Genomic DNA, 25,499 nt, shown 5'->3' with positions numbered 1-25,499 from the left:
AAAAGGCTTTCAAAAACTATGCAAAGGCCCACAGGCTCTTCTGCATAATTTTAAAAGCTTTTTTTTTTTTTTTTTAAACCGGGGCATACAAAGCTAAAAGAATAACGGAACCTGCCAGAGGGTGCGCACACCAGTATATCAGTGTGCTTGGTTTACAATCCTTCATCCTGGTGGTATGATGTCCTTTAAAGGAAAAAATGCACCACACTACTGTATGGGTGCTGAGCAGTGCTTTGAAGAAACAATGATATTGTTACACAGATTTCCTTTAAATTGCAGCTCTGATATTTTGTTTCCCCAAATCAATAGATCTTAGGATGTAGAGGAACTTTGCATATTTGCATAACTTTCATAGCCTATGTCCAGTAGTTTCTTTGCTATCCTGCTCAGTGAAGCCCGTGCCTGTAGTAGCTGTCTCTCCTGGCTGTGCTGCTTATGTCTGTGAGATAGAATCATGTGTAAGCAAGATACTAACTGCTGGAAAGGTGGGGCTGCTGCTTCCTTCTCACTTTATAGGGAGGAAGAGGTCATGTGATGCTCTGTCTGTGTAGCTAGCAGGCGAGCTTTGTGTCTGTGCAGATCTGTGAATGCAGATGCCTCTTGCAAAGAATAGCCAGGTAGAATGACACCTCTGTTCCATATCATACCCCACCTCTGTCTGTGATGATACATAACATTCTCTGTCTCTCTCTGCACTTCAAGCTGTAGCATGTACTCCTCTGCAGAGCCCCCTCCACCGTCTTCTCTCTAGACACACAGCACTGACTTTACACTTAATTTAACTACTTGACTGCTGTTTCTACTAATTATTACATGCTGCATGCTTCTCCATGTGATGGAAGCTGCAAGGCTAGTTACTATATAGATTCTGTAAATATGCACATGCAGAGCTCAGTGGATATACTTTCAGATACTGCTGAGTTACTTCTCACTGGAGTTACTTCATGGAAAAACACAAAGTATCATGGGAAGTGAGGGGAAGTGAGGGCAGCTTATTGAATTAGCTTTAGGTCAAAGACAGAAAGAGTTTAGTCTCCGCCCACTTCACTGCTGCTGGAGCAGATCTTTGACAAGTAGCTTCATAAAATGAAATGCCATAACTCTGGCAACAAAAGGATGAGCAACACAATATGGGCATCGTTCTGTTTATTTTGAAAAGGGGAATCACTTATGACAATCATGATGAAATTGGGGTTACACTTTAAATGCTGACTAAAACACTGATTATATATCCAGTATATTTATAAATAATATAACAGTCACAATACGTTTGCATTGTAAATCTGGTTATACCTGGGCAACTGAACCTATACCATCCATCATTGCCATGTCTGGCTGTACAAATTTATCTTGAACTCACCGACATAAATAAGGACATCTGGGGCGGAGTTCAATATCTGGTTCTGCTATTTTATCTTGTTTTATTTTACTTAATTTCAATATACATTTACATCCGATGGACCCGCTAGATCCAATTTTTATGTATGTAATTTTATTCTTATGACTTTGTAGATACTATTTTACACTACATTATTTTATTTGTGTAATGAATTAGGAGAGACTTTTATAAAAAATAAAATATCAGTTTGCAAACATCTAGCATCTACAGCATAGGCATCGAGCATATCTCCCCTAAATACAAATTCACAACCCCAGCAAGCCGCTGATCCTTCATATTGACACGGAGGCTAGCTGGGGTCCTGAGTTTGACGGGTCCTGATGATGTTCTAGAATGGAACCTAGTCAATATTATGGCTCCTAAGAGGCACTGAGGCACTTCAGACCAATCTATAACATAGTTCACCTTATTTACAAATATTGAATGCATATTAAAATATTCAATAGAATCAACATTTCTCTATAATTCTATCTTTCAATATGAATGTACAGGCAGTCCCCGGGTTACATACAAGATGGGGTCTGTAGGTTTGTTCTTAAGTTGAGTTTGTATGTAAGTCGGAACTGTATATTTTATCATTGTAATCCCAGCAAGAACTTTTTGGGTCTCTGTGACAATTGGATTTTAAAAATGTTGGGTTGTCAATATTAACACTAAAGCTTCATTACAGGCACATTTGATAACTGTTTCAGCTGTTTATTGTAGCCTAGGACTAAAGTACAATAAATTACCAATATCCAAAGGTCCGTTTGTAACTATGGGTCGTATGTAAGTTGAGTGTTCTCAAGTAGGGGACCGCCTGTACTGTCAAAGACTCCACTGTGTTCTGTGATAATCATAAAGAGACACAAAGAATTATAATTTGAGGAGGAGGTAAACTATAGCATAGGAGTAATGGGCATGGCCAAGATAATAACCTCCACAGCACAGATTAAGAATTGGGACCTGTTCCACCCTATGTAAGAGTCTTGTTTAATAACAGAAATGTACAATGTAATAGGAGGCGGCTGGACTGTATAAATGGGATATGCCTCTACTTGATGGGATGAGTTCTGCATTAACTCAATATGTTGAGAATGAGTTGGAGATGTAAACATTTTATCTTTTTGTTGGTGTAATCTTATAATCTCCAGCCCTTCCTTCTAAAGACTATATGGCATTACTGAAGCTTCATCCTGCTTCAACAATAGCTGATGAAAATTAGTTGAATACAGAAAGCAGGGATCACCCAAGAAACCATTATACAAGAACTGGAACAGCAAAGGTTCCTGGGTTTCTGGGTCTAAAATGGTCCTTTCTCAAGTTGATTTGGCTTGTTTGCTTGTTTTGCTTAAAACCGTGGAGAAATTATATAGTTCGGACATTGCACCATATTGGGGTCATTTTCTAAACTTTTTATGGGGGATAGGTACACAAATATTTCACCATTGTTTTTGATACTATAAACTTTGTACCATTCACCATCAAGTATAAATATAATTATAAATTTACTTTCTGGTTTAATACTGTTAACAGGAAGTGTTCATATTTCCTATTGCCTTAACTGTAGTCAACCAGAAAATATATTTACAATGGTATTTATACCACAGTAATTTTTTTTACTACTTTAGCACAATGAAAACTATTTTTCTTAAATAAATGTTTTGTATTATTGTCAGTTTCTGACCAAGACCTATACAAGACCCGACTCTCTTGGTGCTATTTTTGGGTTACATAAGACTATTTTTCACAGGTTGTTTTAATATTATTGGACTTTGTTATACAATTTTTTTAGTCCTAAAGTGAACCTTTATGTGCAATCATATGATCATAATACATGACACTTTTGTGATAAAACAGCAAAGGATTACACAATGGCAAAGCCATTCAGTTTTGTCAGGCTTGGGGCCTTCATTAGTCTTTATAATGTATTCTATGTATTATATCTGACTCCTGAAGATGATAACATGACAAACATACAGTAAAGCTGGTTGAATGTGTGCAGGGCTGGATTATCAGGGGGCTGCAGTGGTGCCCGCCCGGGGCCCCCACCAGCATTGTCCGACAGTCGGTTCACAGCTGTAAGCTGTCTCTAAGAGCACCTTGCTTCATGTGCTCCTCAGTGAGAGCTTGCCCATCCATACTAAATCTCATTCTGCATGCAGCATGGTGTTCAGGAGCTGTGCTGCATACAGAGTGACAGCTGATCCCCCAATCCCATTTGTACCAGTGGTTGGCTGAACTGGTTCCCAGCCAAGTCCAAGCCGATTAGTGTTACATTTATTTCCTCACTGATCACTTAGCCCAATCTGTGAGAGAACTCTCAGGCAAGCAGTGGCGCACGGGACTGGAGTGGTGACTAGGACTAGTAGTCAGTACCATTGCCAGTGCCACTGTACCAGCCAGGCCAACAAAGTCAACAGCTAGGCCAACACCAATGCCAATGTGCCAGCTGAGCTAACATGCAAGTAGGAGTAAGTTTCAAATATTAACGATAATTAAGAATAGTAATGTGTATCACTGTCTGGGCTACATTCAGTGGAACCTCCGCCAGATTTTGCTCTAAGGGGACTCTACCTACTGTAGATAAATCCAGCCCCACTGCTGTGTATAGAGGGTTCCAACTCTTTAACATCAGGTGAAAATGCAATTATAAGTATAGAGGTGGATCTCATATGTACCAAGCAGGGTATATTTATCATTAGGCAGACATCTTAGTTTTCAAGAGATTTTTAGTTTAGTTATGCTAATGAGCCGAGGAGCTCCATTAACACCTATGGAACCCGAAGACCCTCAGGCTCATTTGCATAATTTTAAAAGCCTTTTTTTGTGAAAACTAGGACATAAGAAGCTAAAATAAGAGCAGATCCTGTCAGAGAGGCCACATACCAGGATGTTACTTACAATCCTTGATCCTGATGGTAGATGTCCTTTAATAATCCTGGAACCTAACCTAACTTGTTAAAAACTTTATTTAAGTAATATGTAAATTAACTGCACTGGGGTGTGTACTGGATCTGTATTAAATTACAGATTAGGGCAGAGGCAGGCAGGAGGAATCTACCATCAGATACACTTCTGACATTAGATTCCTCATGGTAGGTTTCCTTTAAACATCCGGGTCCTTTGGGTTTAATTTGTTGGGAAAGAGGAGAATTTAGGGATGGTTTAGAGATGAATGTTACATGTGGAGTATTACAAGTAGAATTAGCCCTCAGTGTAATTGAGTTTGTCATCCAGGGACTAAACAATCCAAGTCAAACCCCACAGAACTAGGAAAGTCAGATGGTTGGATCTGAGTCAACTGAAATAAAGACTTGTCTATGGCAATGGCTTGCCATTTGTCACGGATGAGATCTGTGATTGTTGGAAAGGTAACCTACCCACGAAAGGCTTGCCATCGGTATGCTCTACAATGGAATCGGAATAGCAGCAGCTTGAACCAGTGGACCAATTATGGAAAATCTCTTTAAGCCTTTATCAGTTCGTAAACTTCTTTTTTGACTCAAAAATGAACAGGTATCAATAACACATGAGCTACATCCTACATCCCAGCTCCTGAAAATGTCTAGGGCTCTTGTGAAATAGCTATGTCTACTTGTCCTGGCGTGCAGAAGTACAGAGAGTTATTGTCTTCAGTTCTGTACTCAGTGCCCTAGAAAGAGAATATATGGCAGGTAGTCAATATATGTAGAAAAATTGCGGAATAAAAAGTGTTTAAATATAATAGATCAGTGTATTTCTCTGGACACATGTGACGGATTCCTGTGTGTGCCACATTAGCATACCGAATGGCTGACACCTCGCTGTATTTTTCAGACGGCTGGTAATTGCAGCCTCTCCCTGTGTCAGGCACACCCAGGCTGTGTTCTCCCGCTCTGGAATCAGAGCTTCTCACAGATTTCTGTCAACAAAAAAAGATTGTGTTACCGGTGTTCACAGCAAGTATACTTTCTGCTCGAAATGGCTTCCTTCACCCATTCCTATGACTTGCCCCTTTGGCGTCCTGATTCTGTAGATACCGAACGTACAATGTTCTTTAGCAAACCTTCATCAGAAACCTACTCATCAGAATCCTCTACTAAAAGTGTGTCCTACTCTCAGAGCATTGAGGAGACCTTCAAAACCAAAGTGAAAGTCTCCTCTGACTGTCAAACTTCACTCAACCTGGAGGATGGAGAGGGAAAGCTCAACAAAGAACTGGACGCCTTCGAAGACAAGGTAAGTGCAGAGGGTAGGGCAGATGATGATGGGAGTCTACATGTCTACGTGTTGTGTCTATGGATGGGTAGAATTGAATGAGGAAGTGTAAAGAGAAGCAACAAGTTCTTTGTGTATTTTTTATACATTGCTATATAGAATGTTTTTTTCATAGAAATAAAAGGACTTTTTACAATGATGAATTCCTACAGTAATAGACATGGAGGGAGATTTATCATAAAGGACATTTTTAAAGTCAGTTTTTTGGACTCTGCATTGCAACAATTAGCGACAAATTTATCAAACATTGCTCACTGTTGTTACCTTTGTTTCGAGACATGGACACAGCTTCTTCCTGTTGCTCCTCCTTTTGCTCCTGCGGCCTGCTGCATCCTCTTTCGCATAGCCACCATCCTTCCTTGGCTGCCATTGTGTATGGTCAAGTTGTATTATTTGAAGGTATACCTGCACACCCCTGGTAATAAATGGAAACTTCATTTAGAGCAAGGTGCCTGAGCTTTAAGTGTCCTATATCTCAGGTTTCCTGACAAGTTGTCCAGACCCTGGGATTAAATCTCTGTGTTCATAAACCCAGTTTTGTGTGCAACTCTGTTCCTGATATGCTTCCTTTATATCCTTACCACGGCTTGTCATGAATCACAGCTGTCTGTCCTGACCTGGTGTCTTGTGTCCCATGGAACTTGGACCACTCAAAATGGTGGATGCCTGATGATCCAGTTGTAGCAACATCCTCACACCTGTATCAAGGGTGAAAAAGGTTCCACACACATAGAATTCTCCTAACTCACATCATCCCTCTAATGGAGACATTTTGGAAGTCAATGGGGCACATTTACTTAGGCTTTGCGCCACACTTTTTTGGACTGTGCCCTATCTTTAATGGGAAAATGGCTTGCACAGGTATTCAAGTAGGGGGTGCGTTGTGATTGTGCACGCGACCCTTTTTTTTTGGTGCAGCTGGGCTGCTTCCATGACACACAATTTAGGGGGCGTGCCATCGGACGATCCGACTGATTCGGACTGAGCACAGGATTGAACTTTCAAATTGTGTCGCAAGCCCTAGCCCTAACATGCACCACTAAAAGGATGGTGAACTCTGTCTTACCTGAGCAGGGAAGCGACACATGCAGGATATCAGGCGCACAATCTTAGTGAATTGTGGCACAGTGCATTGGAGTCGGACAATGCACTTTCTGTGAACTCCGGGCACGGGGTAAATAAATGCGCCCCAATGTATCACTCCTTGTATGTCAATCTTTTGGCATACAAGGCATGAAAAAGTTGGTTTTTGTGGTGCACACAAAACTGGAACAGCTGATAGGTGAAATCAACCCCAACCTGTACCTGGTGTAGATTTAAATATTCGGTGCATGAATTCTGCACTAGAATTACTAAGAGAATGATACCTCATAGTAATTCTGGCATGTTGGGCAGGTTTTAAAACGCTGAAGGGGTTAATGTTTTTTTTAAAAGACTTGTATGGAGGGCTGAAAAAACTACAGAAGCTACACTTACCTCCCTCTGGCACTCCAGTCCAGCAGTGTTCCTCACCGAACCACAGCCAGGATCGGGAGCAGGTGTACTCTGTGGTCATGACATCACTTCTGAGCCTCGGTGACAGGAAGTACACCGCTGGACTGAAGCGCTGAAGGGAGGTAAGTACAGTTTCTTGTTTTTACAGATCCCACACCATTTTTTTTTTTTAAATGATGCCTGGAAAACCCCTTAAACTATGTCCGCTATACCAACTTTTCAAAACATAAACATTGAAAAAAACTCTGGAAATCAAAAGTTGCAGGGCCTGGTGACTTCCCCCTCGATGTCTTGCCATTGTGGATATACTAAATGACTAATTCCTTTGCCTTCTTGTCAACTTTGCCTTGTTTGCTTTTTGCTTTCCATGAACTGTAAAATGAATCATTACTATGATCCAGGATACTCAATATGCACTCACTTATTCGAGTAATGGGATTACACAAATAATCCAATCACTGTATTACTATATCATAGTTCAGCTGTTACCAGTAGTGCAACCCCCAAATGTATTCTAAATCTGTATACTTTTATGCATAACTTAATTTGTTGTTTTATTTGAAAGGTTATTTTAGCCAATCACTGCTTTGTTGTAATTACATAGTGACATAGTTGCGGGGATTTAACAATGTTACTCAGGTTCCGCCAGTTTCTAGCTAAACTGTGCACCAGAATTTTAGATGCACAGACGATTTCCCACAAGACACGACGCTTTCTGACAAGGGCTCGTCCACCTCACAGAAGGTCACACCCCTTAATCGGACGAGTCAGGAAAGTGCCAAAAAATGGTCTAAAAACCTTGATAACAGTGGCGCAAGGCATTTTAGACAAAAGCACCAGAATTGTGACGCAAGCCGTTTATAAATCCCCCCCAATAAGTTACAAAGTTTTAAAAAGACATAGTTCCATTAGGCATCCTACAGTGTTGATTTACAGCAAGGCAAAAACTCCTTCCTGACACCACATAAAGGGTCAAAAAGTAAGACCCCTTCCACACTAGCGTTTTTCACGTGCGAGTTCTGCGCATGCTTTTGACGCGCAGAACTTGCATTGCACTCTGTACCATTGTTTCCAATGGGTCTTTCCTCATTTGCGTTGTTTTGCACACGCGTGCTTGCGTTTGTTTTGACGCACGCCAAAATCGCAGAATGCTCTACTTTTTCCGTTTCACACACGTTTTTCCCGCCCCATTCAAGTCTATGGAGACGCATAAAAAATGCATTGCACTCGCAAGCATTGCAAGTGCAATGCGAGTGCAATGCGTTTTAAATGGATGGGTTGCTAGGTGACATGAATAATTCCCTTGCTCGAGATCGAGCACTTAATTAAAAAAACACAGTGAAGAACAGTGAAGAATAGAATAAAAACAGTGAACACAGTGAACACAGGATCATTTGAGTGAAAAACACAGTAAAGAACACAGTGAAGAATAGATTACAGATGTTCGGCATATCTGCTTACTTGTCGGGAGATACGCGCGGAACGGTGCGAACAAAATAGCATGTGAAGAACAATATATATGTGTGTAAAGAACACATTGCAGATTTTTCCATACATCTGCAATGTGTTCTTCACACATATATATTGTTCTTCAATGATCCTGTGTTCACTGTGTTTACTGTTTTTATTCTATTCTTCACTGTTCTTCACATCTGCTAACTTGTCGGGAGATAATATACGCGCGGAACAGTGAAGAAAAGATTGTAGATGTTTGCATACATCTGCTAGCTTATGAGAAGACATTCTTTTTCAATTAAATAAAACATTTCATTCCCGAACCATGGTCCCTTTGAAAAATGCTCGAGTCTCCCATTGACTTAAAAAACGCACGTGAAAAACGCACCGAAAACGCAAAAAAACGCGAACAACACGCGCGTGAAAACGCAAAAACGCTAATGGCTCCAAGGAAAAATGGAACAAAAACGCAGCCAAAAACGTCAGTTTTTCACGCATTGCACCCTGACGTGAAATGCAACGCTAGTGTGGAAGGGGCCTAAGAGTTCTCCTTACAGAGACATTGCCATTTCATGCTGCATTTTAGGCCTGTGCAGACTCATAGCCATGGATGCTCCACTAGGGGATTCTGGGAAATATGCAAATACATTTTCCAGGATGGGATAAGGAAAACCTTGCCTTCTTAGCAATCTTGTAAGACAGCTCTCTTAAAGGGAATCAGTCATCAGAAATTTACCTAATAAACCACTACCAGTATGTTGCCAGTCAGCTGAAAACCTTTCAGATTGTGTTTCTTTCATGACCCAATGTGGTGGTATCATTTAGAAAATCAACTTTGAAGTAAGATTTAAACTGGATTTTAACATTGAAGTCAAGCTCTCTCTTCCTCAAAAAGCCCCTTCACTGTTTTTAATGGTCCCGCATCCAGAGACATCACTAACCAGATCTGGCGAAGTCCATTGCATGATGTCAATCACAGAGGAGGAGGGGTTCAGAGCTCCCGACTTAAACATCAGTGTTAAACTCTCCTCCTCCTTGACTTTATACAACCAATTTACCTCTCACTTGAAAGTTGATTTTCTGGATGATGCCACCACGCTGAACCATGAGAGAAATAGAGAAATAAAAACTAGTAGCTACTACTCTGTTTGACAATACACTGGTAGTGTGTATCAATTGCTGATGACAGGTTCCCTTTATCTTCAAGCATGACTTTCAGGATGTCAAGGAACAGATTCCCAACTCTAGACAGCACTGTTTCAGTGTGGTTGAGTTTCTTCAGTAGAGTGTAGGGAACTGGTAAGGCAGAGTGAGAGGCTTTTGACTACGGTGAGGAAGTAAGAGCTCTCCTTACGGAGACTTTGCAATTAATGCCAACTATGGGCATTAACGATCCACTAATGGATTCTGGGAATTATGCAAATAAGTTTTCCAGACCCTAGTCAAAAGCCTCTTACTCAGCTAAACCAGTTCCCTACACTGTACTGAAGAGACGCAACCACAACGAAACAGCGCTATCTACAGTTGGTAATCTATTCCTTATGGCAGTGGTGGCACTCGGAGCCCTCTCTGTGGGCACCCAGCACAGAATATACCAGATAGGACTCAAGGCTTCCTCCTGCAGTTCAAGACAGCCCAGGACGTGCCATGCTCAGTGCTATTTTAAAGTGACACCTACTTGGCTGCCAGGACTACAGGAGGAGCGCAAAGGTGAGGACAGAGATGGATTATCGTTGGAGCTTTGCTGCTTTGGGTCCCCTGATTCTTCCTTTTCAGGGGAGCCTGGAATGAAGCTATAATCCAAATGTCTCCTGCTTTCTATTATAAAGGTGTCCACAGGACGCCAATATGATTGAAACTTGTGATACAGCAGAGATCAATAGGTTACTGCTTAAACTGTCATGTTGGCACTTTGCAACATAAAAGTGGGTTTTGGTTATAGTTTGGGCACTCTGTATCTAAAAGGTTCACCATCACTGCCTTATGGAATAGATATACTGGTTTGGCTTTCATCCTACATCATGTCATTAAACTTCCTGAAAATCATGCTTAAAATGCCCAATTGTTGGATCTCCAGAATTATCTGCCATAACTTGCACTTCACTTCAGGAAAGACACTGAGACCCTTCATTTACAGTGAACTAATTATGACAGGATCCTCTGAGTTTCATAGTCTCACTATAGGAAGAAGTACTAGAAGGCAAGTCCTTGGTGAATTCTCAATGGATTGTTTCCATTGTTCCATAGCTGAGTGCTGTTTTCAGCAATTTCCAATGTTCCCATATTATTGAATGAAAAGGTAGGACACCTGCTTGAATTTTAGGTCCCATTCTCATGATTGGTGGGGCCCATTGTTTTGTCATAGGAAGGGGGAGGATCTCGGCAGTTGGACCCCAACCAAATCAGAATTTTATCCCCTATCCACTGGATAGGGGATGACAACTGAACTTGTGACAACCCCTTCAATAGCTATCTAGTCACTATTGCTTGACTTCCTTGTGGCATCACCATTTCATCTTCATGTAATAAATGAGGATGCCAAGTCTGAGACACTCGTTTTACATTTAGCTACTCTAAAAGTATATTGAAAATGGTGTTTTTAAACCAGACAACATCAGTAAAAGGGATTTCCAGAGGATAGCACATATGTGTGTGATCACTGGAGGACTGACCTGTGGGTGTGATCAATAAACAACAGCTCTGAATTTTCCTCAAGGGTATCAAATATATTGAGGCCTGGTGAAATCAGTGAGCTGGTGATACCCAGATCTCTATTTGGTATGATGGGAAGATACTGAATGTAGACATAACCTGTTGGACTCTCGGTCAAGGCATGGTGCTACAAATTATAGAGCAGGTACTATTCAGGCATTTTCTGTTGACATTGGTGGGGTAAGGGGTAACCGGCATAATGCACATGCTATGGCTTTTGCTTCTACTTTCCAAGGAAATGTGAAGGCTAAATAATTGTATAAACAAATTGTGTTTTACAGATTAGATACCTAGAAAAACAGCGTGAGATTTTGGAAGAACGCTGGTCAATGTTGCAGGTAGAAAATAATTCGGACAAAGACCTGGAGCCCATTTACTTACAATATATAAGTAGCCTCCTTGGAAAAGTCAACGGTGTTACCAAGAGAAACAACCAGACACAGAAGGGCCTGCTGGAATTGGTGGATTCAGTCAATGACGTAAAAGACAAGTTAGTTTTGGATTTTGGGGGTCTTGCTAATGGTTATGCAATCATTGTTATTTGGAACGTAGATATGAGTCTGGGTATCCATTCCAAGTGATAGGGTCAGCTGATCAGATCAGAATATAACTAAAGGTTTTATTGTATGATATACACTCAGACATTGTGGTGTCTCAGTAACAAAGATTAGTATTTTCATGCTTCTGTCAACCAATCTGAAGAGTACTGACTATATCTGTACTGTCATCTGCATATCTGCACATCTTGTCAAACATACACACCAGGATAGGTGAAAACTCCTATATGTGAGTTAGCAGTGAGTACATAATTTATTAGCTGATAATTATACCTATTAGGCTGATTCACAGCATATTGGTTATATATAACTTATTGAATTGGGAAAACTCCAAGCAGAAACACCAAATTAATGGGAGTAACCTATAATCATAATGTAGCAGCCCAATCTCAGCAACAGCCCTATTTGTGAGGTGACATAGTACCTTCCGCTGTATTTATTCCATAAAGAACCACAGAAAACACCTCAAAATTGTTAGAAATATTTATACATTGGCTATACATTGGAGATTTATTCCTCGGTTCGAAGATCCAAATCTGACATTTTCAGGCATCAAATGGCCGCTAGCTAATACTGGCATGCATCCCAGAGCAATCATAAAAAAATCAACAAAACAAGATAAGAGTTTTTTTAAATGGAAAATCTGTGTTTTAGAGGGTTATATACCAATTTCCAAAACAAGTGAAGCACCTTAGGTTTAGACCGATTGAAAGGACACCTGTCATCAGGTCTGTGTCACTAGTCTTGTCACTACTACCTGTTGGAGCAGCTCACAAGGATCCCATCCCAGCCTTTATCTAGTTATTTCATACATTAATCATTGTAAAATCATCTATTTTTTATCATGTAAATGAGGCTGGTCACATGGTCAGAGGCAGTGATGTCACTCCTGTTACCCCTCCCCTCTCCTCCCCCTGCTCATGTCTGTGTGTAATGTATAGTAAAGCATGGCTAGTGTGAGTGCTGTACCTGCTGACATGCTGCATCCTCCTAATACACATGTGACATCAGCTACACATGAATCTGACATGTTCTGCTGTAACAGGGCTGCCTGGAGCTGCTGTATCTCTCCTAAACACACACACATGCACACACAGGCTGCAGGGGGCGTGGCCACCAGCACCAGGAAGCACATCATTATACAGCCTCACATCATTATACAGGCTGTCAGTCATGCACTGGGGGTGTGGCTATGCCTCCCACTCATGAATAGAGTGGACAGCTTGAATATGCTAATGCTTCATTGGACATTTCACAGGTCATTTGCATACAGCTTTAGGACCTCATTGCTTAGGTTTACAGGCATGTAGAGGAACAATGAAGGGATAGAGGCAATGCTCTCTAATGGCAGTTTATGAAAATATATTTAGTTTAGGGGGGTTATTCTGCATGACGGGTTCTCTTGAATTCAGAACCAAAAAAAATCTTTTGAAAATTTTTACGAAGCTTGCAAGAACCGAATCTTGGATGCTTCGCTGTAACTTGGGAATTTGTAGGGCAAAATTACTACAACACCTAAAACCACTATGGTACTAGTGGACTAAACGGAGATTACCATATATACTATGGCGATCTAAGTTTTATTCGATAAAATCTTTCGATCTTTCAGTTGTAAAAACAACCATAATAAGGATAATAAGCAAATTTTAAAAGATTGGTCTGATTCTATTAGTGTCACATATCTTTTCTTGACCTGTCATGTGGTAATATACAGTCTTCTGTATATGGGGAACCAAACTTTTGCATCATGTCTTTTCTTGTCCTAGGACCTCTTCTTTCAAAAGGACCATTCACCACCTCTAACTTCATCTTTCTGCATCCATTATTGTAGATTCTCTCCCATCTTGAACTGGAGCAGACAATCCAGGACCAACCACCAAAGATGACCTAATTAGCTTATTTAGTAGCAAGGGTGGAGGGAAGTGAGGATAGAGTATCATTCTCAACTCTCTGGGTGTAGAATAGCTTATTGCCTGTGGCAATATATTCATATTTGTAAACATCCAACTTACCTTTTCATATTATGTGGTTGTAACATATTGTAAGCGACTTCACATCCATCCTTTCTTCATAGGTTTGAAGAGGAGTTGCGATCACGGACTGAATCAGAATATGCTTTTGTACAGCTAAAGAAGGTACAGTAATCATGCTAAGCATAGCTAAGTCCCTTCAAAACACCTTCCAGATGATCTGTTTATTATTTCAGTCTATTTAGATTACTAAAAGTCACAAAAAGGTTGCAAATGTGGCGCAGCTCCAGATACATACTCAGGACAGTGACAGTATCAAAATTATGTCCTTTTATACTGCATTACACAGTAATGCAGTACACATGCATATGACCTAGGAAAAGAAACACTGTCCTGACTAATGTCTTATGGGTCAGTAACATCATCATGTGCTACCCGCAGCAGATGCCGCCCAGATTTGTGATGATACACCTGGCTATAAGACATTTACCTGTTCACTCAAATTCTCATGACTCCTCCTTTGTGTCTTGTTCCTTGAAACATCTTACACCCTGACAAGAGAAAACATTTTTGTAGCTTGTGAATTTTTATTGCAGAAAGGTGTGTACCACTGCGACGTTTCGGCAAAACTGCCTCCATCAAATCCACTTGTTTGTCTGTGTATTGGATGTGGGTTGTATGGCACAAGGTCAAAGTGTGTCTGCCCCATCCAATAGATAAAAACAAGTGGATTTGATGAATAAATCACAAGCTGCAATTTAAAAAAATCACTAAGTACAAAGGTACAGGTTTTTTTTTTTAATGAATTTTTGGTAGTGTACAGATACACAGAAGAAAAAAATAGCATAGCACTTTTTCCTGTCTATGGGATCGGATCCCAAACCTGAAGCACAAATTCATTACCGGTGTGCAAACCGTCATAACATTGCCACTTATGGGTGAAGTTTGCACAGCTCCTGTCTACTTTCTGACAAAGACAGGCCCAGTTTGGTAACTACATAGTCACAGGCTAGGCGCTTCACTCTCTTGAGCACCATTTGCCTAGGCACCTTGGATAAGTTTAAATATAAAAAGAATTCAAGTTGTTATTGGATTTCTAATTGTTATTTACATTTTGTATTTAATGTTTGTCCAAGATTCTTTGTATTTGTTCTGTTCCCTCCAATAAATCTAGCTTCTCTTAAATAAACCGTGGATGCTGTGGGGATATTTTCATGGTATCCCAGCCAGATTTTAGAACCAAAACCTCTGTTCGTTAAAGGATGTTGTCACTTGTTGCTAAACCTTGAGGGCCTTGAAACAATAGGTTGAGTGTCCTTCCCACCTTAGGGTACATTCACACGACGTATGTTCACCAAGGCTACACAATTACAGCCAAGCGGTAGAGAGGAGGAGTGATAAGTGACGATCACCGCCCTCCATAGGAAAGTGAGCGTCCGGCGCCGTAACACAAGGAAATCTAGGACATGTCCAATATTTAGCCGTACAACGTGTGCTCACAGTGACCGAGCACCATAGACGTCAATGGGGACCAATATGTTGCGGCAAATGGTTTTGGCGCATAATGGTCCCCATTATGTTTGCTTGAATGAACCATTTTGCCTTAAATCATTTCCTATTATATTTGTCACCTATATTTGCACCAGAGATAAGATCTGGACATTCATAAATGTAACAAAAATTATGTTAAAATGTCACAAAAATTATGTAACTAGAATGAGCAGGAATTTTGTATTTGCGACATGTGGTTAATTATACCGTCTAGTCGCTATTATTATTATGATCACCTCCTAAAGTCGGCATTGTGGAAAGACTTGTTCTACCAGTTACTTTAACTAATGTGTCTTTAATATCCTTTAATACATGATATATAGATCACAGGTTATAGCCAGTGAAAGAATGAATGAATGTTGTCATTGAAAGAAATCAACTGGTGTAGAAGTCCTGAAATCAAAATGCCTCGCCAGGAAATGCTATTATTATCCCCTTTACACAGGGGGAGGTGGAGGGGCATAGAGGGGGTGCAGCAGGAGGCATAGGTCGTTTCTTCCCCATGCCCACCGATTGCTGCAGCCAAAGAACTTTTATATCATGTAAGTCTGCTTGGTTTACAATCCTTGATCCTGATGGTAGGTGTCCTCTAAGTTCTGCCTTTGGCATGACCTAATAAGAGGTTAACTATGACAAACATGGAGGCCGTCTGCAGTGCCAATGCATCAGCACCATCTAACCATTGCCAGTGGGGTGCTGATGCTGGTATAATATCCCCCAGAACGACAGTGTGGTCAGTGATGAATGCAGTGTCTTAGGGGTTAATCAGCCAAGAACAGTGATAAAATTGACCCCGCGTTATGCGGGAGGAACCTGAATGTCAACTACGGCCGGAGTCCTGCTATAATTGCATTGGCTAAGGTTATGAGAACCTGGATATAACGTTGTAGTGCAGTAAAGCAGGCTTCACCACCATGTACTATAACGCCCTTATATATGAGCATTGCTTCCATGGAGCATATATAACGCCCTTATATATAAGCATTGCTTCCATGGAGCATATAACGCCCTTATATATAAGCATTGCTTCCATGGAGCATATAACACCCTTATATATAAGCATTGCTTCCATGGAGCATATAACACCCTTATATATAAGCATTGCTTCCATGGAGCATATAACACCGTTATATATAAGCATTGCTTCCATGGAGCATATAACGACCTTATATATAAGCATTGCTTCCATGGAGCATATAATGCCCTTATATATAAGCATTGCTTACATGGAGCATATAATGCCCTTATATATAAGCATTGCTTCCATGGAGCATATAACGCCCTTATATATAAGGATTGCTTCCATGGAGCACATAACACCCTTATATATAAGCATTGCTTCCATGGAGCATATAACGCCCTTATATATAAGCATTGCTTCCATGGAGCATATAATGCCCTTATATATGAGCATTGCTTCCATGGAGCATATAACGTCCTTATATATAAGCATTGCTTCCATGGAGCATATAACACCCTTATATATAAGCATTGCTTCCATGGAGCATATAACACCCTTATATATAAGCATTGCTTCCATGGAGCATATAACACCCTTATATATAAGCATTGCTTCCATGGAGCATATAACGCCCTTATATATAAGCATTGCTTCCATGGAGCATATAATGCCCTTATATATAAGCATTGTTTCCATGGAGCATATAACGCCCTTATATATAAGCATTGCTTCCATGCAGCATATAACGCCCTTATATATAAGCATTGCTTCCATGGAGCATATAACGCCCTTATATATAAGCATTGCTTCCATGGAGCATATAACGCCCTTATATATAAGCATTGCTTCCATGGAGCATATAATGCCCTTATATATAAGCATTGCTTCCATGGAGCATATAATGCCCTTATATATAAGCATTGCTTCCATGGAGCATATAACGCCCTTATATATAAGCATTGCTTCCATGGAGCATATAATGCCCTTATATATAAGCATTGCTTCCATGGAGTATATAACGACCTTATATATAAGCATTGCTTCCATGGAGCATATAACGCCCTTATATATAAGCATTGCTTCCATGGAGTATATAACGACCTTATATATAAGCATTGCTTCCATGGAGCATATAATGCCCTTATATATAAGCATTGCTTCCATGGAGCATATAACGCCCTTATATATGAGCATTGCTTCCATGGAGTATATAACGCCCTTATATATAAGCATTGCTTCCATGGAGCATATAACGCCCTTATATATAAGCATTGCTTCCATGGAGTATATAACGCCCTTATATATAAGCATTGCTTCCATGGAGCATATAACATCCTTAAATATAAGCATTGCTTCCATGGAGCATATAACGCCCTTATATATAAGCATTGCTTCCATGGAGCATATAACACCCTTATATATAAGCATTGCTTCCATGGAGCATATAACGCCCTTATATATAAGCATTGCTTCCATGGAGCATATAATGCCCTTATATATAAGCATTGCTTCCATGGAGCATATAACGCCCTTATATATAAGCATTGCTTCCATGGAGCATATAATGCCCTTATATATAAGCATTGCTTCCATGGAGTATATAACGACCTTATATATAAGCATTGCTTCCATGGAGCATATAACGCCCTTATATATAAGCATTGCTTCCATGGAGTATATAACGACCTTATATATAAGCATTGCTTCCATGGAGCATATAATGCCCTTATATATAAGCATTGCTTCCATGGAGCATATAACGCCCTTATATATGAGCATTGCTTCCATGGAGTATATAACGCCCTTATATATAAGCATTGCTTCCATGGAGCATATAACGCCCTTATATATAAGCATTGCTTCCATGGAGTATATAACGCCCTTATATATAAGCATTGCTTCCATGGAGCATATAACATCCTTAAATATAAGCATTGCTTCCATGGAGCATATAACGCCCTTATATATAAGCATTGCTTCCATGGAGCATATAACACCCTTATATATAAGCATTGCTTCCATGGAGCATATAACGCCCTTATATATAAGCATTGCTTCCATGGAGCATATAACGCCCTTATATATAAGCATTGCTTCCATGGAGCATATAACGCCCTAATATATAAGCATTGCTTCCATGGAGTATATAACGCCCTTATATATAAGCATTGCTTCCATGGAGTATATAACGCCCTTATATATAAGCATTGCTTCCATGGAGCATATAACGCCCTTATATATAAGCATTGCTTCCATGGAGCATATAACGCCCTTATATATAAGCATTGCTTCCATGGAGCATATAACGCCCTTATATATAAGCATTGCTTCCATGGAGCATATAACACCCTTATATATAAGCATTGCTTCCATGGAGCATATAACGCCCTTATATATAAGGATTGCTTCCATGGAGCATATAACACCCTTATATATAAGCATTGCTTCCATGGAGCATATAACACCCTTATATATAAGCATTGCTTCCATGGAGCATATAACACCCTTATATATAAGCATTGCTTCCATGGAGTATATAACGACCTTATATATAAGCATTGCTTCCATGGAGCATATAACACCCTTATATATAAGCATTGCTTCCATGGAGCATATAACACCCTTATATATAAGCATTGCTTCCATGGAGCATATAACACCCTTATATATAAGGATTGCTTCCATGGAGCACAGGAGGCATTGGTTTACATCAGATAAGAGTATTGTAGTTGCCTCCCACACTTAAATACTTTCATTGTGAAATCACACATAGACTGGGTGTGGGTGGATACTCTGATAAGTGTAGTATAGCAGCATTATACAGCATGATGTAATAATATTAAAGATATTGGGGCACATTTACTAAGGGCTTTGCGCCAGTTTTATATTGCACAGGCACCATGCTACACAAATTAGGGGGGGCCTTCATCGGATCGTGCACCAGATTTATCATGCAACGTCCAACAGAATTGTGATGCTCTCCACATGTTAAAGGTGCACAAAAAAAAAGTGGTCACTTTTGTGTCAGAGCAGGGCACCAGATTCATGAAGAACGTGCACCAGAAATCCTGAATCTGGCGCTCCCCGCACACTACACAGACAAACTGCATATGCCGGTAGTGCAGTTTTCAATGTTGTTAATAAATGTGCTGCAATATATTTAATCAGAGGTAAATAAAGCCAGATTAGGCTATATTCACACCAACTGAGAGAATGAGGCAAACTGTCGCCGGCAACATTTTAACTTCCCTAAAAACAAAAGGATCAGGCATGTTATAATTCAACATGCCTGATCCTTCCTACCCCAAAGAGCTGGGGACGCTCATACATATAGCCAAAATCATAACATGTATGACCTTATTCACACAGTTTTGTTTTGTTTAATTATCAGTAAACTTTTTTTTTTCTGCTGGATACAATGGGAGGAATTTATTAATGTGTCACTAATTAATTAACCAATGTATCATGCTCACCGACACTTCTGATAAATCTCCCCGTTATTCTTGTCATGGTTTTCACTACCCCTATATATGACTATATGAGATGAAAAACCCAAAGCAGAGAAGTGTCCCTGGTTTATCATGTTTAATTTTGATGATCGATTTAGCAGAACTCACTTTGATAACAGTAGTAGAAGTAGCTTGGCCAAATGATCCAGTTGTCAACAAATTATTATGTTTTTTGCTTCCATAAACTAAGACAACAAAACAGTCTTAAGCCCCTTTCACACTTGCGTTGCAGATGACGTCAGAGTTTGATCAGGGTGCGATCAGGGTTTGGTCAGTGAAAAACGCACATTTTGCATCAGAGTGCAATCAGTTTTCAGTCAGAGTTTGTTCAGTTTCTCAGTTTTTCATGCGCGTTTTCAATGCAATTTCAATACAATTTCAATGCGTTTTTCACGCGCAGAAAATGCACGTGAAATGGACTCAGGACTGAGCTCTATCTTTTCTATGGCTATTAATGCGTGAAAAACGCATTGCACTTGCATTGCACTTGCAAGTGTCTCAGAGTGCAATGCGTTTTTGATGCATATCCATAGACTTGTATGGTGCGTTTTTCACACGCGTGACTTGCAAAAGTAGAGCATGCTGAGATTTAAACGTGCGTTAAAAAAAACGCGCGTGTGTGCGTGAAAAAAAATGCAAGTCTAAAAAGACCCATTGATTACAATGGGTCAGAGTGCAATGCAAGTTCTGCGCGTCAAAAGCACGCGCAGAAAACGCGCGTGAAAAACGCAAGTGTGAAAGGGGCCTTAAACTTATCCCGACTTATCATTCAGTATTAGACACTGGGATATATTTAGCACATTTTGAGACTAAATAGTCTAACTCTTATAGAGATCATAGTTATTATTTACTTTTAGGTGTAAAAATTGGTTTTATATGGTTTTTGGTTAACTATTGGTTTTAGGCAACATTCACATGACCGTTGGGGGATGTACATACGGCCCAAGCTTGGGGCAAATAAACGTCCCCCATAGGCCGGCAATGGGCGCATAGAACGGTACGGGAGCAGTACGGTGCAGCACACGTGCGGCACCATACCACTCCGTGGCCCGGGAAAAGATAGGATATGTCCTATTTTCCCCATATTACGGCACCATGCATCTGTATGGAGAGGGGTGGGGGCTAGTAGAGATCACCCCCTCCTCCTCCCCTGTGCGCCTACATTCATGTGAATGCAGCCTTACTCACATTTAAGTGATTAAATACAATGATGCAAAATCATATTAATGTGCATAAATTACCATCTTTCACATACAGGATGTGGACACTTGTAGCTTAGACCGAGCCGAACTTGAAGCAAAACTCCAGGAAATAAAAGGGACAATTGAACTCTTGAAGTCGGTTTATGAATATGTAAGTTATTGGTCTCCTTTCTGTCAACACGCAATGGTCCAGTCATATGTAGAGATGTGAATAAAAAGCCTACACTTTCTCTAAGTTATAATAACCTTATATGTATCAACCACTTGGTGTTGATTTTGGATATAATATTTGCTCCAGAACTTACACATATCATATGGTGGTGCTCCTGCGATGATTGTGGCGACGCGGCTGCTTGGCACAACTACCCCAGGTCCGAACTGGCATAGTTTTGCGTAAAAACCTGCAAACAAAAGTTTGCTGTTTTTTCAAAACCACGAAGGCACGGGGAGGGCATGCCCTCCACTGACTGCTGTGCCCCTGGCGTATTTGCTATGTTTAATCGAACTGCAGAAATTTGCAGAAAACTGGCGTGGAAGCAGTGATAATTCTCCCCCAATATGTAGCAGAGTCTGCATTTGTGTTTTACGTCATCTCCTTTAACTAAACTGCTTGATTTCGGTTTATAGGAACTGAAAGAAGTATTGGAAGAGTCCGGGGATATTTCAGTGCTTGTGAATATGTCCAATATCTGTCCATTAAACCTGGACAGTGTGGTGCAGGAGATTAAGGAACGGTATGAGAGCATTGCAGCTCGGAGTCGGGAAGAAGCGCATGCGCTATCAAGGAATAAGGTAACACTATGACTGTAATTAGTTCCTATATTTCTAAAAAAACTTTATGTTTATCAATAGTAAATTAGAATAGAACAGTACCATCATAAAAATCACCATGTACTGCTCCGTGTAGTAGGGTGTTAGTATAGGAACATCTCACATTCGCTTTGTGATGTATCTTATTATTAAAAAATGAGTCTTTCTCCACTTATCGCCTCTATTCCTCTTTTGTGACTTTTCGTAAATTCCAAACTCTCTAAAATCTCATTACAAGTTGTTTGTCAGCTCACTGAAGTATCAGATCACATGTGCACATATTTTATGGAGAGGGGAAGAGGGAGGAGTGAGAGAAACATGCAACTAATTTCTTTCCCCACCTTTATCACCTCTTTCCCTATAAGTGACATAATTTGCAGGAGATATGGTTAGTGATTGCAGGAGTGTTATTTATAATAAACGGGCTGTTCTGAGGTGGGGAGAGCTTGACTTCAGTAATAAACTCTCCGCCTTCGTGACTTTTTACAACCAATTTACATCTCACTTTAAAGTAGATTTTCTAGATGACGCCATCGCACTGGACCTTGAAAAAAAACATGATCTAGAAGCTGTTCAGCTACTTTACAACATAGTGCTAGTGGTTTATTAGACCCATTTCTGATGACAGGTTCCCTTTAAGGAGCAGAATTGTCTGTTTTTGCCTATGTGCTGTGTATAGCAGACATCATGGTGGCTAGTCTTCACCCTCCAGCTTAGGAAGAATTGAAATAGAGCTACAGTGGGTAAAACTGCGACAAAATGCAGGATACAATAATCAATGAAAAGCTTATTAATGTGTTAACAACACAATTAACTGGTATTATACAAGCTCATCATTATGACAGAATATAAAAGAAAATGTTGAATATGTTTTTGTTGCTTTTTTATCTTAGCTACAGCAGGGGGTACAGCAAGCTGGGCGTTACGAGCAAGAACTAGAGAACAGCCGCAGTGAGATCACACAGCTCAACAGCAAAATCCAGAGGATGAGGTCGGAGGTCCTAAGTATCAAGAATCAGGTAATTGCTTGATGTAGTAGAACACATGGACAACACAAATGTGAGGTTTCTGAACGGACAACATAAAGGGTAAAGAGATTGGGGCAGATTTACTTACCCGGCCCATTCACGATCCAGCGGCGCGTTCTCTGCGCTGGATTCGGGTCCGGCCGGGATTTAATAAGGTAGTTCCTCCGCCGTCCACCAGGTGGCGCTGCTGCACTGAAAAGCATCGGAACGTTCTGGAGTTCACCGGCTCGGGCTGAGTGAAGGTAAGTGCAAGCTTTGCAACAGATTTTTTGTTTTAAATGCAGCGATTTTTCCGAATCCGTCGGGTTTTCGTTCGATTTCCGTCGCATGCATGTCAGCGCCGATGCACCACAATCCGGTCCCCCATTGTGACATCTTTGGGTGGGTGAAAGATGTTAACTTATTCTGTAGACGTCTAAAGTGGAAGAAGTTTTTCAAAATCCACAATAGACGACAATGTATTGAATTGGGCTTGTCTGAAGAAGATATGCCGGATTTCCATAACCTCCAAGCTCTAGCTGAAGAGGGTGAGAGGCCCCCTGGCGAGGGCCCCTTCACGGACCTAAGACCTATATCAAGAAGAATGGCACCCCTTGGGGAGAATTCTCCTATTGATGTTTTTCTTAAATTAGTGACTGACCAACTAATGGGCATGCAAACATTGGAGGGATTGCGACCTAATTTGACTGATGGCGAGCAGCGAGCGCTAAAAGACCTTGGTAACGATTCAACAATTGTAATCAAACCCTCTGATAAAGGGGGGAACGTGGTCGTGCTGGGTAGGGAGAAATATGTTGAGATGTGCCTGGGGATCCTGAGAGATAAGCATTGTTACAAGATGCTGTCCTGCAATCCCATGGGGACTTTCCGTCAGGAGCTCTCGGGGATTCTGCAGGATGCCCTTAGGGACAAGCTCATCTCTAAAAATGAATTAAATTTCATGCTCCCCGAATACCCCAGCACGGCCACGTTTTATTCCCTCCCCAAGGTCCATAAGGGGCTCTCTCCCCTTAAAGGGAGGCCGATTGTGTCAGGAGTGGATTCTCTCACACAAAATGTGAGTATCTACCTGGACACCCTTTTGCGTCCATTTGTCACCACACTCCCCTCGTATGTGAGGGATACTATGGATGTATTAAGGAGAATTGATGGAGTAGCGCTTCCGACGGGCACCTTACTTGCTAGCCTAGATGTGGAGGCTCTCTACAGCTCTATACCACATTCTAAGGGCTGTGAGGCTGTAGGTGAGTTTTTAAAGGCAAGAGGGGTGCACCATATGGCGCACAATGCTCTGGTCCTGAGACTATTGGACTTCGTCCTCAGGAGGAATTACTTCCTCTTTGAGGGGAAATTCTTCCACCAGCTCAGGGGGGTTGCAATGGGGAGCCCTTGTGCTCCCACATATGCAAACCTCTACCTGGGCTGGTGGGAGAGGGAGGTGGTATTCCAGGAGGATTTGGAGGAGTGGACCTCGGCCATATTATTATGGCTGAGGTTCATTGATGATATCCTCATCTTCTGGAATGATACCAAAGAGTCATTTGTCAAATTTGTCCAGAGACTCAACGTGAACGAACTGGGTCTATTTTTCACCTTTGAGATCAGCCCTGTTGAGATCACTTTTCTGGATGTCACAATTTCCATCAACACATCAGGGGATCTTAAAACAAAGGTCTTTAGGAAACCGACTGCAACGAACAGTCTGCTGCGCTGGCAGAGCTGGCAACCGACCCCGCTAAAAAGGGGTATACCAAAAGGCCAGTACTTAAGAATGCGGAGGAATTGCTCGGCAACGGGTGATTACCTGGCAGCAGCTAAAGACCTACAAAGGAGATTCACTGTTAAGGGCTATCCCTCACAGATCTTGAGGGATGCACACCATCATGCCTTAACAAAACACAGAAATGACCTCCTAAACCCGAGGCAACGGGAAACCGACGATCAGAAGGTACGTATGATTGGCACGTATGATGGTTGCCATCAAATGATACGGAAAATTCTATCGGACAACTGGGGCATTTTAAAGATGGATAAAGACATCTGTGATGTGGTTGATGACTACCCTTCAATTACATACAGAAGGGGTCGCAATATCAAGGATTCATTGGTTCACAGTCACCTAAAACCTCAAACGTGAAGAGGGACATGGCTACCTGAGAAACCCAAGGGGACCTTCAGATGTAGTGGCTGTAAAGCCTGTAAGTACATTCGTATGGGGAAATCCTTTCTCAGTACAGCTACTGGAAAAATGTTCTGGATGAGGGATTTTGCAAATTGCAAGACTACAGGGGTAATCTACCTACTAACCTGCGCCTGTGGGATGCAGTACGTAGGACAGACAAGCCGCGAGTTCAGGAGAAGGATTAGGGACCATGTCAATGACAGCAAGAATGGTGAGGAGACAGTTGTAGCACGCCACGTATGGCAACATCATGGTGGTGACCACAAGGTGCTCCAATTCCAAGCTATTGAAGTTGTGACACCCTCTCCAAGAGGGGGGGACTTCAGACAAAAATTACTGCAGCATGAAGCCAGATGGATCTTCATGCTTAGAACGATACAGCCGGATGGGATGAATGAACAATTGGTCTATACTTGTTTTATATAACCAT

At 41.0% G+C, this 25,499-nt stretch overlaps 1 protein-coding gene across 1 annotated transcript in view; it reads left to right on the top strand.

The window, feature by feature from the left end:
* Positions 1-5,124: 5,124 nt before the first annotated feature.
* The window catches only part of LOC140117646 (keratin, type II cytoskeletal 80-like), a 35,540-nt gene continuing 15,165 nt past the window's right edge, over positions 5,125-25,499 (top strand). Inside the window, exons 1-6 of the mRNA XM_072134574.1 lie at positions 5,125-5,599; positions 11,581-11,789; positions 13,931-13,991; positions 21,105-21,200; positions 21,677-21,841; positions 22,753-22,878. Of these exons, the coding sequence (XP_071990675.1) occupies positions 5,342-5,599; positions 11,581-11,789; positions 13,931-13,991; positions 21,105-21,200; positions 21,677-21,841; positions 22,753-22,878 (915 nt within the window). The 5' untranslated portion in view covers positions 5,125-5,341. The remainder of the gene's footprint in view (positions 5,600-11,580; positions 11,790-13,930; positions 13,992-21,104; positions 21,201-21,676; positions 21,842-22,752; positions 22,879-25,499) is intronic.

The sequence above is a fragment of the Engystomops pustulosus genome, chromosome 2 (genome assembly GCF_040894005.1).
Source record: "Engystomops pustulosus chromosome 2, aEngPut4.maternal, whole genome shotgun sequence".
Taxonomy (NCBI): Eukaryota; Metazoa; Chordata; class Amphibia; order Anura; family Leptodactylidae; genus Engystomops; species Engystomops pustulosus.
This window is presented reverse-complemented; position numbering and strand designations above follow the sequence as displayed.